The sequence below is a fragment of the Argentina silus genome (genome assembly GCF_951799395.1).
Source record: "Argentina silus genome assembly, chromosome: 4".
NCBI classification, from domain to species: domain Eukaryota; kingdom Metazoa; phylum Chordata; class Actinopteri; order Argentiniformes; family Argentinidae; genus Argentina; species Argentina silus.
The window spans coordinates 12,145,270-12,160,224 of record NC_139658.1 but is presented as its reverse complement, the minus strand read 5'-3'; the positions used below and the strand labels follow the sequence as shown (position 1 = coordinate 12,160,224).

General features: G+C 43.7%; 1 protein-coding gene across 1 annotated transcript; it reads right to left on the bottom strand.

Annotated features, from left to right (window-relative positions):
• Nucleotides 1-2,185: 2,185 nt before the first annotated feature.
• On the bottom strand, nucleotides 2,186-14,258 carry LOC310802869 (vitamin D3 receptor B; the record flags this gene model as incomplete). Its single annotated transcript, XM_083667445.1, has 8 exons — nucleotides 2,186-3,493; nucleotides 3,889-4,005; nucleotides 5,698-5,849; nucleotides 7,505-7,685; nucleotides 9,353-9,452; nucleotides 10,504-10,700; nucleotides 13,093-13,223; nucleotides 14,113-14,258. 8 exons carry the CDS (start codon nucleotides 14,256-14,258, stop codon nucleotides 3,240-3,242), a joined length of 1,278 nt encoding a protein of 425 aa, XP_083523571.1. The 3' UTR covers nucleotides 2,186-3,239.
• Between the last annotated feature and the right edge of the window lie 697 nt (nucleotides 14,259-14,955).

Genomic DNA, 14,955 nt, shown 5'->3' with positions numbered 1-14,955 from the left:
TATGCCTATGCAAGAGAACCCTTCACCCTACTGCTGTACAACAATGTTGTCTTGCAGGATAAGTGAGAAGTACATTTTAAACGTTTGGTTTATCAGTCAATCATTGGAATATTGCCATGGTGACTGAAAGGGGACATAAGTACTTTATCTGAATCATAATGATTATGAATTACCATACAAGCAGGGGATGTGAGTAACTGAGAAGGTGGAACAACTACTGCTACTCTGCTGAATACCATGATGCTAAGCAGTTACAAAGTTCACGCAAAGAACATCATGTTCAGTAATGCTCCACAATAAAGACAGTCCTTCTTTCTCCCCCCGCTGTCTCCAAGACCACATAATGGCCTCCTCTACGCCATGCTGATGCTCTCACAAACAAGTGTGACATGGGTGGCTGCTTCAGCCAATCGCAAGACCACTTTAAGCAGACATCGAACTTGACCGTACACAGTGACCAATAGCGTACAGGGTAGGACAGAATGAAAAAGAATGAGGCCGCTGTCTCCTCATCTCTGTAGTCAATCTCCAGTTGCTTTGCTTCAAGGCCAACGGTAGGTTGCCATTATTGAAGCATTTGTTTTTTCTACTTCTCTGTGGCATTGTATTAAGACTAATAGCACATTCTGAAAGCAGGGAGAGAGCGAGATGGAAAGGGGGAGACATCACTCATTCATTATATTTGCTAGACATATTGTAGCAAAGTTACCAGTCTTCCTAAATCACGCTAACTGCAGCAACCATACATAGCATACTGGCCATAAAGCTCAAGCCTTTTAATGCTCTGAACGTTTCTTTCAGCAGATGCATCATGCCTAGGTCCTGAGTTTTTCCTGAGCATGTAACCTCAACAGGAAAAAACTCCAGGCTATAGTTATAACTAAGACCCAGATGTTCTCCAGGTAAAGCCACGTGGTTGAAAAAAACTCCAAGCCCTAATGGCCATTGAAGCAAGTCTATGCCCCCGTAGCTTAATCAAATTGTAGCTTTAAAACATGTAAGGTATGGTTCATTTTGATTACTGTACAACAAGTGATATGATACTATATGTTGCCAACAGTTGCCCCTTATATGTAATAGATCATGACTCCCCTGTCTTTATAGGCTAGGTAGAGAGAAGGCATATACGTTTAACCCTAACCCTAGGTAGAGAGAAGGCATATATACGTTTATTCTATTGTGCACAATAGAATCAAAACCATAGATATACATGTATATAGATCTACAAGTTGTATATCTATGTCTCTGGAATCAATATCTTCTACTGAATATTCTTTCTATTCCTTTAACAATTTTTTAACCTATATGGCTTATATTAGAGAGCAGCACTGTATATTCAGCTTGTAGAGCTTCATTCTTTCCAAAAATGAAACCAGGAAAGAAACTACCCCACCAATCAACAATACACCCTTAGTCAACAACACAATCAATCTGAGATTAGGCCAACATATTGCAAACCATTCACTCATTCACACCCAAAACATACTTATATAAAATTGAAGGAGCATAGTGTTTCAAAGGTGATAAATGAATCATAAAACAAGGTCAATATCATATTTGCATATATAATTTGAGAATTTTCTTCGCTTTAGTAATATCTAGGTAGCCCTATGTACAGCCGCGGACATATAGAAGTAGTATTTACACAATGCATCCACTAGAGGGCTGCGCAGCATACATCATGGAACAAAAGGACATGGATGTTGGAGAGAAAAAAACGACACATCCGAGTCCTCACACATTCTAACAAATCCATTTCCCAGTCGGAAATGAAAGGGGTGATACCTGTGGAGGTAAGAAGCAGCTTTGAACACCCCATATACTCACTGTACATTGAGGAAAAAATACAATTCATGGAATTGTTTAGGCTGAAGTGATGTCCACAAAAGCCTCCGTTGCTATAGAATTCTATCTATGCCAATTCCTTGCATGGTTTGTGGCTATAATACAAAGAGATATAGATAATATAAATGGACTTATCCATACTATTCCAGTCAGATTTGGCATTGTAGCCTTTTGAAACTGATAGAACTTAATACATACAGTATGTCAATACATAGGCTTGAGTACAGGTAGCAGTGCTTGGGATACATTGAAGTGTAGCAGTTTATATTTACAGCAATCATAATTCAAAAAGAGAAAGTAACCAACCAGAGCTCTGGCTTGGTTTGATTGACAGTTAGCCATTTAAAGTAGCTAGCACGTTTAGTGGCAAATTTTCACCTCAAAACGACCCACCCACCCCCAAAACAAAACTGTATTAAGACTACAGACCATATTCTGTATGCTGTATAAAACCGAGTATATAAATGTCCTTCATATATTCTCAGAGGATAGTTAGCCAGCTAGCTTAGCAACCGTGCGCAAGAAGGCGTTGGTGACGCTATGGTAGGAGATATACTGGAAGCTATGAGAGAGTAGTTGACGATACCTTTGGCAAAGGTGAAGGCTATGTGTTGGCGGCACACACACACACCCTTGAGGGAAGCAACTGAGCGGAGAAATGAGAAACACAGTAAGTACTTTGTAGGCACTGATTTTGCACCGGTGACGGAATAGATCCTGGGTTGATGATGTTCAAGGTTCCTGTGTTGTGTGTGAACAATGTACGTATTCACAAGGCATTTATGAATACAGAAACTCAAAATAAGAAAAATCAGGAGGTAGCTCCAACTCAATGGCTCAACTGTATGAGTGGGTGTGCTTGTGTGTGTGGGATGCATGTATGATCATACACACTGCCGTGAATAAAAGCAGCACTTGCATGACCCACAAAAAAGCACACGGTGTACTGTAATATGACGCGCAAGATGCAATACTGTTTGTTTGTCTCTTAAATACAGACATAAGCATGGTGTCAAATAAAGGCAGAGGTTCTATGTATGTTACAACGGTAGCTATGTAAATTCCCTTGTTTGTTGCATCTCCCCCTTCCTCCTGTATTCCAGTCAACAAATCCTAACGCAGGTCTCTTCGCCAAGCTACAACCTTCTTCCTCTTCTTCTTCTTCTTCCCCACACACACACACACGTACACACACACGTACACACACGCGTACACACACGCGTACACACACGCGTACACACACGCGTACACACACACATTCATTTTCATTGTCCACTGCCCCTCCAACCACATCCGTAGCTCCACAACCGCATACCGCCCTGCCACCACTTGACCTCCTGAGTCACCTTCACACTCCTCTCTGGAGGGAGGGGGGGGAGGGTTGAAGGTGAAACTTAGGAGACATCGCTGCCGAACACTTCCAGTACCAGAGGGGTGAGCTGCATGCTGTGCTCGGGCTGGAAGGAGAGCGAGCGGTACTGCTTGGAGTGCTCCTCGTTGAGGCTGCGCAGGTCGGCCAGCTTCTGGATCATCTTGGCGTAGAGCAGCCGCCCGCCCGGGTGGTGCATCCGGATGTAGGCCTGCAGGGTCTCCGACAGGCGGTCCTGGAGGGCCTCGATTCGCGCGTGGTCCTGTATGCCTGGGCGGTCTGTTGGGGGGGGGGGGGGGGGGGGGGGGGGGTTAGCGTGTTAACATGTTGGAGAGGTGGCATGTGCAACCTGATGTGTGTGTAGGCATAAACACATGCAAATAGCCACATGCATATGTTAGCTCGCAGAGAGAATATGTATAATTGCAATCACATGATATGCATCAATGTATCAATGTATATGCATCACACAAACACGGAAGAAACCATAACCGTAGTACACAAAAGACGCATCTCAAAAATACTTTACCTCCAAAACCAGATTCACATACACGCTCAAATAATTCATGAGACTCACACAAGTGAACCCCACACCCATGCATGCCTTCGCATGGGGACAGTAGATTGTGATAACACACACACACACACACACACACACACACACACACACCTACCTGGAGACAGCAGGCAGATGGCCATGAGCAGCACGTGTTCCTCCTCCTGGAGGCCGAGTTTCTTCAGTCCAACCTGGAACTTCACCAGGGGCTCCAGCAGCTCCAGAGTGTGTCCCGCTACACAACACAACACAACCCACAGGACCTGTTATTACATCAAGTAATTACACAACCCTAATTACGAAACCACTTCCTTCCCTTTCATTCTACCTCTTACCACACCGCAACCGGTTAAAAGTAACAATCACATTAGCGCGCTTGTTGATTTTACGTGACCTTTTGCCCAGAGACAAAGAAGGTTGCCAACTCAACAACCAGAAAGCTCATTAATTAGTTATTATTTAATCATCTCTATTTACTCTCTTCTACTCAATCATGATGCAACTGCTTAGCAGTGGGTCACAGTGTGTGTGTGTACACACACACACACACACACACACACACACACACAGCTGGCTGATATAGCAGTCAAGTGACTAGCTATTGAAGACTTCAAAACTATCAGAGATCAAATTACACTGAACAAAGCATGTTTACACACGCACTTTTTTTTCTTTCTTTTTTTTTTAAGCAAGAAACACAAATTTGCAGTTGAGCCCAATGACTGGTTAGCCACACAAAAGCTGAAACTAATTTGGGTCTAAGCAAGACAAGCCAACTTTCCTGAGACAGTACATGTTTTGTATTCAGTGCAGTTCAGAAGTGACATTCTTCTGTTTATCTGTAGAAAAGGGGCTTGTTTGAAAGGCAAATGAAAACCATGCCCTGAGGGGTCTGCGGATGTGTCCGACTGGTTTGGCAGCCAATGTGCATTAGTACACGTGTGTGTGTACACGTGCCAGAGAGCATAACCTTTTGTGACTTCACTGACACACTAATGAAGTCCAGCCACTGTAAGGGTCCAAACATTTTCACCAGGTTGGTGTGTGTGTGTGTGTAAATGTACATGTGTCTGTACCTATGGGCATGTTTACTAACACACACACACACGAGAGTATCATATTCAGTACCTGCTACACTGGTAATACCTTTATAAAAAAAAGAAAAAAAAAGAAAAAAGTAGAACCTTTGTGCCACCCGGTGCAGCGGCATCCTCAAACAAGTGCACCCAGACTCTGAGCACACCTAGTGACAGCAGAAGTTTTACTCTGGTATTTTATTGCATGTGCACAAGCTAAATATAGTGGCCTATTCTATTAACAAAAGTAAATCACAGTAGTATCCTGTCACGCGCTTTGCAGTTGAATTACATTTTGAAAAGCTGCTTTTACTGACGTGGACACAGGACTAGCATTCCTCATTGCATTGACTGGCCACACATAAAGCCAGCTCTGCAGTTATGTCTGAATGCCGATTCCGTCCTCGATGACACACACACAGACACACACGTCTGGATTGAATCCAAAATGTTGCCATAGAGAGTTGCAAATTATTTTTATTTTTTTTCCTCTCTCTCTTCATAAATGTTGGCTCCTGCATTTGGCAGGAGTAATAGCAAAATAGCGGTATGTATGGTGTGGCAGGAATGACACCGGTGTAAGCTTGTACACCGTATGCTACTGGTAATACCTTCCTCCGGCCCGGCCCAACCCTACTCATCACACAAATCCTAACCTCAAACACTGGTAGGGAAAACAAACCCAAGACCCTTCAAGGGCACCTTCACCCTACTCTGTATCATATGGTACAGGGGGGACATGTAGAAGAGTCAACTTCACCCTACTCTGTGTAGAAGTGTCATATGGGTACGGGGGGGTGGCGGAGGGGGTGTAGAACTGTCATACCGGGGAGAGAGTCAATACCACTCACCTTTAGTGACATCGTTGACACAGTATTTGAAGTCAGGCCCTCCACAGCTCCAGGACATGTCCTCCAGGTTGAAGGACTGGTTGGAGCGCAGCATGATGACCTCGATGGCACTGGACTTGAGCAGGGCGATCTGGTCCTCCGCCGTTAGCTCCCTGTGAGGATTCACACCAGCCTCAGTTTCAAGATCAAAAGACCTTTTGGTCATGTTACGATCAGGTTGGGGGGGGGGGGTAGAGTTACAAGGCTTATCAGGAGTTCTAGGCTGTGTTGGTTAAGTGTGAAATGATCTGGCAACACTTATAGTAAAGGGGGAAAAGGCTCAAAATATGAAGATCAAGACATGTTTCAGCTCTTTATAACATCTTCATAGGAACCACATAAAAATGCAAGACAGGAACGGTCTTATATTATCTCAACGATAATAAGTGTCCTTATCATATTGGGTCCGTCCACTTAACAGTCAGCAAATACTTCATTAGCGTGAGCTGTTGTGCAATCAAGATAAATAGTTGGCGAAGGACCAGAGTTAACATGTGTAACTCTTGAGGTGAGGGTCGGGTGGTTTCTGGAGCTTAGAGTGGGATCATAAGTGAGCAAACATTCCAGAGTTAATCCGATGGAGTCTTTCACCCTACACGACGGGAATGACAGCAGTCAGGAAAGACAGGCCCAAGCTAGTTGGTGACCTTCCCCTGACCTTTGTGACACTGAGCGATTACCCCTGTCAACTGACACTGATAAAGGCAAAACACTAACATTGTCTTGTGTGGACGAAGAAAAAAATAAACAAGTTTCCCCAGAACTGCAATGAGTTTGGCATCCTTTCCCTCCCAAGTAATGCTCGTTTCTATTGTGAGTTCATATCTTGTTCAATTTAAGTGAGTGAACATCAAAGCTTGTACACTGAGTCACTCACTTCTCAAGAGACTGATACACCATTATGGTCAATGTTCTTTCCTGTCTTGCGGGGGGAGTTACTAATGGGGATGCAAATGAGCACTTGTTGGTGCACGCACACACACACTCACTCACTCTCTAAGTCTATGGAAACACCCTAACCCTAACACATGTGAAACAAACATGACGAGCAACCTCCAAGACAAACACAAAGATCAGCCTTTTGATTTAGAGCGCTATCATTGACCTTGAAATGTATTCATCCGGTGTGCGTACGCATCGCATTTTAAAAGGCCAATGTCCACAAGGTCGAAGTAATAAAAACACAGACAGATGCACGTAATTCAAAACACACTCAAGACAAATAAAGCAGTCTTTACAATGAGAAGATACTGTGTTAACATGACAAGCGGTCTTAAAAAAAGGCCTCAACCCCTATTACCAAAGACACCTCTGTAGTGGCATTTTGTCCATGGAAATTAAAGACGCAGCCTTAAACGTCATAGAACGTGAACTCTGTGCACAGTGGTTACTATCAGCTGTGCTTCATCCCAACGAGCTAGTCAGAAACGGCGAATATCAGGGGAAATATTTAACACAATGGGTACCTTTTCCTCTAAATATCTTGCCTATGCCTTTGTTGTAGGCTACTCAGTTTTGTATTTTGTACTTGTATTTTGAGTTTTGTTTGTTATCTTTGAAGAACAAGTGGGATCTTAACCACTGCAACAACAGCTTCCTACATCAGTGTGTACGCAAGATATACATTGTTTCCTGCGGACGAATAGAATGTCTGTGTAAATTAGTGTTTTTATAATTATAGTGCCACTGTGATGGCTTTTTATGGCAGATCAGCAGTGTAAAGATGGCTTAAGATACACAAAAGGCACAGGCGCACACACACACACACCTGAAGCCGGGTATCATCTTGGCGAAGCCGATGACCTTCTGGATACTATAGCTGACCAGGTCAGCCAGGTGGGGCAGCATGGAGAGCTTACTGTCGTTATCGCCAGATTCTGGGCTGCCCCCCTGCTCCTGGTACATCATCAACAGGTTACTGAAGTTCATCAGCTTGGTGTCCACCGACTCTGGAGAGGGAGAACAGGGAGGGAGGGAAACGCGACATGAAAACATGACACCTCCTTAAGAGGTTAGTGTTCTGGCTCTACAGGGGCACAGGGAGAGGAGGGGGAGAGAGGGAGGAAGTTCAACACAAAAACATTCAACATAAACATCCAGATTATGTTTGAGGCCACACTCTGCAAGACAAGAGAGAGGAGATACACTCACCGAACACTTTAATAGGAACACTATACTAATACTGGTTCGTAAAAAAAAAAGAAAAACTCAATTCTAAAAAAAAAACTCAATTCTTCCTGGCATTGATTCCACAAGAAGTTGGAAACATTCCTTTGAGATTCCGGTCCATGATGACATGATTGCATCATGCAATTCCTGCAAATCTTTCAGGTGCACTTTCAAGCTGTGAATCTCCCGTTCTACCACGTCCCATAGGTGTTCTATTGAATTCAGATCTGGTGACTGGGAAGGCCACTGAAGAACACTGAACTCATTGTCATGTTCATGAAACCAGTTTGAGACGACGTTTGCTTTGTGACATGGTGCATTATCATGCTGGAAGTAGCCATTAGAAGATGGGTAAATGGTGGCCATGAAGGGATGCACATGGTCACTCAAATAGGCTGTGGCATTCAAGCGATGATTGATTGGTATTAACGGGCCCAAAGTGTGCCAAGAAAACATTCCCCACACCATTACACCACCTCCACCATGAGAAGGTGTACAGATGTTCCTAATAAAGTTCTCAGTGAGTGTATAATGTATAGGAGAAGGGGCGTGCACCCACACACATGATATGTGATTCAAACAACACCAAAGTTGTTGCCAATTTTTTCTCCTTAAACAGCTGAGGGATGGGGCCGGAGAAATGTAAACAATCAAATTCATAGACGGAGCTATGGATGCAGTGACTGACCATCCGTGAAAGTTTTAACCATGACTGGAAGCAAAACAGTGTTTGTTTACAATTACATGAAATATTTTGGTTCTGGTGTGGTAAGACAGTCGAACTGAGCTCATGAGCGATTCATAAGTTATCTTCTTTTAGAATTTCATTAATTTAAAAAACCCAAAATGGATGTACCAAGCCCGCATTACCGCTTTAATGACTCCACAGAGAGAGGTCTGTTTATGGAAGGGAACAGGATGCTCATCAGAAAAGAATGGACAGAAAACAAAAATAGAGGGATAAGAGATGAAATAGGGTGAAAATACAGACAGCAGTCCAAAACAACGTATGAATCATACAGAACTAACTCCAGTATCCCTGTGCTCTGTGCCAGTGGCTAGCTGTGAGGTCATGTCCTCCTGTGTTTTCAGCCAATTAGGACCGGATGCTTTAATGGAGTCATGTTAACTACTGAGTCAGGGGCAACAGGGGGTCCACTGAAACCCCTCTGGATTCTGAGTAAAAGCGACATGACTGAGACACACACACACACGTCAGCTTTAAATTGATATGAATACCATTATCCATCTCTCTGTGTGTCTCTGGTTCTTCATCACTCACCCTCTTTGCCTGTTTTTCCTGTTTCTCTGCCTCTGTCAAAGTGTTTGTGTGTTTGTATGTTTTTGTGAGCATTAGAGAGAGACTGAGATTGTTGGAGCAAGAGAGAGTGAGTGAGTGAGTGAGAGAGAGAATGAATGAATGGAAGTGTGTGTGTGTGTGTTTTACCTGGAGAGTGGTTGAAGGAGTCTGAGGAGGCGTCTGACAGAGAGTGGAGAGAAGCAGCTCTGCTGGCACTGCGTGTCACTGGGCCTTCACGGACTGGAGGCTAAAGGAAAATACACAGAAACTGATACACTTAAACATAGTGTATGTGGGCAACACATATTAATGGATGTATGGTCATTTGTAAGTCCCTTGATGAGAACGAGTCCTCGCATGAATAAAAGAGTGAGGAACAAGTCAAGAGTTGTGAGTGTTGTGTGTCATGTTTGGACTGACCCCAAAGCTAGTGAAGGGGAGAGTGGTAGAGTTGAGAGCAGCCATGAAAACGGAGGGGACAGAGTGGGAGTTGTGTTTCCAGAGTGGACAGCTGATGGTAAGCTGTTGGAGAGGGTGTGGCCTTTTGAGGTGTGAAGCAATGTGGTGGAGAGGGCACTGACACCAGAGCAGGAAAGGTCAAAGTGTGGGAGCTGTACAAAGATGGTGGTGTGAAGTCTCATAATGGACACTAGCCACAATGCAGAGGAGAGCCACAGCAAGGGGGGGGTGTGTATACTTTCACACAGGTCCTCTCTGTGTCCAGGCTGTGTAGATCAGTGGGCAAAAATACCAATTTAATGTATTTCGATTTCAGACTCCGGAGGTAGCAAAATGTGACAATTGTGCGGGGGGGGGAATATACTTTTGCACAGATTGTGTGCTTCACAGCCTGAGATGCAGCAAGTTGTCACATTCAGATGGATTTTTGCATTGTATTGTACGATGTATTGATGAAAAATGTAGTTACTGCCAAATGATATTAGTTCTGTTTGACTGAACTTAGAACATCTGAATGAATGCAAATAGTTCCCATTCACAATTGAAATGCTGCCATGAACTGACTGCCATTGAAAATGTCAAATGATTTATTGCTTTTACGATTTATGTAATGAATGCAATTTTCTCCCTTTGATAGCTCAGGCTTAGTGGAGAATGGCGTTACAAAGTGGTGAGTGGTGTTAAGGAGGGGAGAGTGGTGTTACGGAGTGAAAAACTGGCGTTAGGGAGGGGACGCTGGCGTTAGGGAGGGGACGCTGGCGTCAGGGAGGGGACGCTGGCGTCAGGGAGGGGACGCTGGCGTTACAGGGTGTACATGGTGTTACGGAACGGACACGGACCCGGAAGCGAGAGAAGTCGGAGTAGGAGTCGTCGTAGGTCTTGTGGTGCGCCTCCACCAGGGTGGCGATGACCTGGCTCTGCTCCTCAGACAGGCGTGGACGCTGCGCCTCCCTCTGCGCCTCCCGCTGAGCCTCCTCATCCTTCCTCCTCTGGATCAGATCCTTCTTCCTCTGCACCTCCTCGTCTGTCAGAATGACTGAGGGAGGGGGAGGGAGAGAGAGAGAGAGGTAAAGTGGGTGAGAGGGGGGAGAGAGAGAGATGGTTAGAGCTGCGAAAGGGACGGGCAGAGAGATTGCTGGAGCGAGTGAGACCAACAGAGAGACGGTTCGAATGAGACGGAGACAAGAGGGGGAGGGAGAGAGAGAAAAGGGCAGAGAAAGAGGGTGGTTGAAGAGCAGTGTTGAGAAAGGGTGAGGGTTGAACAGAGAATAGGGCAGTAAGAGAGAGAAAGTACAGACAGTGATCACATGATTAGGATGGCAAAAAAAAAGACCAAGGAAACCTTCATTCTCTCTACGTGTGTGTGCGTGTGTGTGTGTGTGTGTGTGTGTCCGTTCTACAATGTGATAAGGCTAGCAGCAGAGGGGCCTGTTATTGTCCAAAGACCCCCTGCTGCTGAACAACAGAAGGCATTGTCTCTGTTCTGCCGTTGTTGTTGTAGCGACTGAATTAGCTCACACTCCGCTCCGCAACATGTTGTTGACGTAGCAGCCGCCGCCGCAGCATAAGTGCATTCCGCTGGCTCCCGTTCATGTACAGTGTTAGGAGGGGTGTCGTCATTCTCCAGGAATCCATACAAACTCAGGGAACAATATGAGGAATTAGCCCCTGCTTCAAAACATCACTGTGGAGAATATCCTGATTTCGGGAGGAAAAAAAAACATACTCACCTCTTATTTACGGACACGGAAAACAAACAAAGTCCATTGAAGCAGGGCCAATCAGATTGTAAATAACAGCAGGTGTCTAAAGTTCACCTCAGAGCATACTTACTTACTGTACACATGCAGGAAGGCTCTAGTAGTTCAAATGGACATTATAAACATTTGTATAAGGGGAATGGCCGAGGAGATCTTGACTCCGAGTCCAAATGTTGCAAAACAGCGAACTGGTAAATATACACTCACTGAGCACTTTATTGGGAACACCTGTACACCTTCTCATGGTGGAGGTGGTGTCATGGTGTGGGGGATGTTTTTTTTTGGCACACATTGGGCCTGTTAATACCAATCAATCATCGCTTGAATGCCACAGCCTATTTGAGTATTGTTGTTGACCTTGTGCATCCCTTCATGGCCACAATTTACCCATCTTCTAATGGCTACTTCCAGCATGATAATGCACCATGTCACAAAGCAAAAGTCGTCTCAAACTGGTTTCATGAACATGACAATGAGTTCAGTGTTCTTCAGTGGCCTTCCCAGTCACCGGATCTGAATCCAATAGACCACCTTTAGGATGTGGTAGAATGGGAGATTCACAGCTTGAAAGTACACCTGAAAAATCTGCAGGAATTGCGTGATGCAATCATGCCATCATGGACCAGAATCTCAAAGGAATGTTTCCAACATCTTTTGGAATCAATGCCACAAAGAATTGAGGCTGTTTTGAGAGCAAAGGGAGGCCCTACCCAGTATTAGTATAGTGTTCCTAATAAAGTACTCTGTGAGTGTATGTGCATCTACATTGCCTTCAGTAAGTATTCACCCCCCTGGACTTTTTCCACATTTTGTTGTCACAACCTGACTTTAAAATAGACTGACTTATTAACTCAAGACATTTCAGCTTTTAATTTTTTATGAATTTTCAAATTTCTAAAACAAAATGTTCACTGACATTTTGTGCCACAAACAATCTATTCAATCTATTTTAAAGTCAGGTTGTAACAACAAAATGTGGAAAAAGTCCAGGGGGTGAATAGGTGCAATCAGTGGTTCAGTGGCCATGTTATTATTCAGCTAAAAGAACTAAGTTGGTGAGGGACAGTGATGAGGAGTAAGGAAAATTAAGCACTGATCTAAGACAGATTTGTGTTCTCCCCCTTCAAGGAATAATTTACCCAAATTACAAAATTACATATTTGTTTCTATAGGCCTACCTTGTCAGCAATTTATGGAAAAGGATTGCGTTCGATCCAAAGGGGTTTAGTTATGTAGCCACTGCCAAATTCTGCTGCTATTAGATTGTTTTAAGCAAAAACCAATAAAAGTCAATGTATCCTATATTAGCATGTTTGAATCGTCCTGCTTAAATCGTCCAAGTAATTTAAATCTTTGAGTCTTTTACATTTTTGGGGGATGATTCTGGCATGAAATGTCAAACATGTTAATTTAGGGTACATTGACTTCCAACTGGTTTTTGGTTAGAAAATGCTTAGGTTAGTGGTTGGTGAAGTGGCTAGACATACCTAAAGTGTGGATTGCATTTTTCATTTTGTCCATGGACTGCTTTCAGGTTAAGGAAATAAATCAGTCATTTTATAATTTGGGGGAATTATCTCTAATGATATAGGTTAGGATTTGAGGAGTGTAAGCTGATCATAGGTCTGTGGCTTGGCGTGAAGAAGGGTTACAGAGTTACACACTCACACTCCTTCATCATGCCGATGTCCACGCAGCGCTTGAGGCGGCAGGCCTGGCAGTGACGGCGGTTGTCCTTGGTGATGGTGCAGCTTCCGTTGAAAGGACAGGTGAAACTAGCCTTACGCTTCATACTGCGTCTGTGGGAGAAAGAGGGAGAGAATCGTAAACATTCGTGCAGGTAAAGCATCAGAGTGTGTGTGTGTGTGTGTGTGTGTGTGTGTGTGTGTGTGTCCATGCCACTATAGAAAATCATTCAACAGGTTTAAGGTCATGGCACCTAAACACTCTTAGAGCACAAATATGTAATCATGTAATTATATAAATATTGATGTCCTTCACCTCTACTCTGGATCAGACTCAAAAGCACAAACGTGGACATTTGCCAGTGCAGGGAAAAAAGGGAGAGTCGTGCCAAGAAGCAATGCAGAGCATAATAATTTAGTCGTACAACAGACGTGCATGCACACCCGCGCACACACACAGTTCAACCCAAGGGCAGCTGAGAGACAAGGAAGGAGATTATTAAACATCCTTTTCATCGTGTCTCTTTGAACATGATCTATGCCAAAATGCACAGATGAAAGTACACACAAACAGTGTGTATGCACTGGAATTCATTTCCTTCAATTTCTGTGTCTATGAAAGTTAATATGCATGCATTATGATGCAGTGTGCAGTGCCTTGAAAAAATATTCACCCCCTGCTAAAAGTTTTCATTGTGTTGCCTCAGAAACTTTAATCCACTGATCTACACACTTTTTCAATAATATACTGGGAAAACCGGATTGCATAAGTATTCAAGTATTTTTAAGTATTTAAGTATAAGTATTCAGCCCTTTGTTGTGGCACTCCTCAATTAACTTAAATGCACAAAATGGCTGCAATAATATAATAATGGGTCACATGATTGTGAGCATGTGAGCGAACAGCATACTAGTGTCAATATGTTTGTGTGTGTTCTTACACAACTGTGGGTGGTAATTACTTAGAGTGTGTGTGTGTGTGTGTGTGTGTGTGTGTGTGTACCTGAAGAAGCCCTTGCAGCCCTCACAGGTCATGGCATTGAAGTGGAAGCCGGAGGCCTTGTCCCCACACACCCCGCAGATCCGCGGGGCGTTCCTGTCAAACTCATCAGGGGCCAGAGTAGAGGTACTCACAGCCGTAGACTCCATCACTACAGCGAGAGAGGAGGAGAGAGACAGAAGAGAAGAAGAAAGGAAACAGATGGGGAGACAAAAGGAGACACAGAGAAGGATGAATTGGCAGCAGTTGACCTCTAAGGCACACTCTGAAATTGGTCAATATGTGACCTAACCCATGACCTCTCAACATATAACTACATAATTAATAAAGTGGTAAATTCTATGACTATGTACATTGACCCCCACCCTGAAATACATGAGTAATAGGACAGTCTATGAAACTGGATTTAAATGATTTGAAGCACTTTTTTTTTTCTCCAGATAACACCATCTTGAATTGGCCCAGTCAATATAGCTCATATAGGGTTTTTCCTGGCTCAAAAAGAGGCTCAGGTGGGTGGCGGGGCATGGGGAAGGAGTCCAGGCTGCTAGGACAAGGACAATTTGATTGACATGAAGTTGGCTGGGATACACTAAAAATACAATTATACGGTGGTCCTCCTGGAAAATGGTTTTACATCCCTGCTAAGAATTAATAATAACCTGAATTACAACCCATCCCAGCCTTACTGTAGACAAAAAAAAAAAAGTTAAAAGTAGTTGGCTGGCCTATGCTTCCCAGCTAGTTGGTTAAAGAAAAATACAAATAAAAATGTTCCATTTAATTATCTATGTTGATCAGAATATGAATACATCCCTTAATATTTCAGCCGTCATGCTCAGCCTC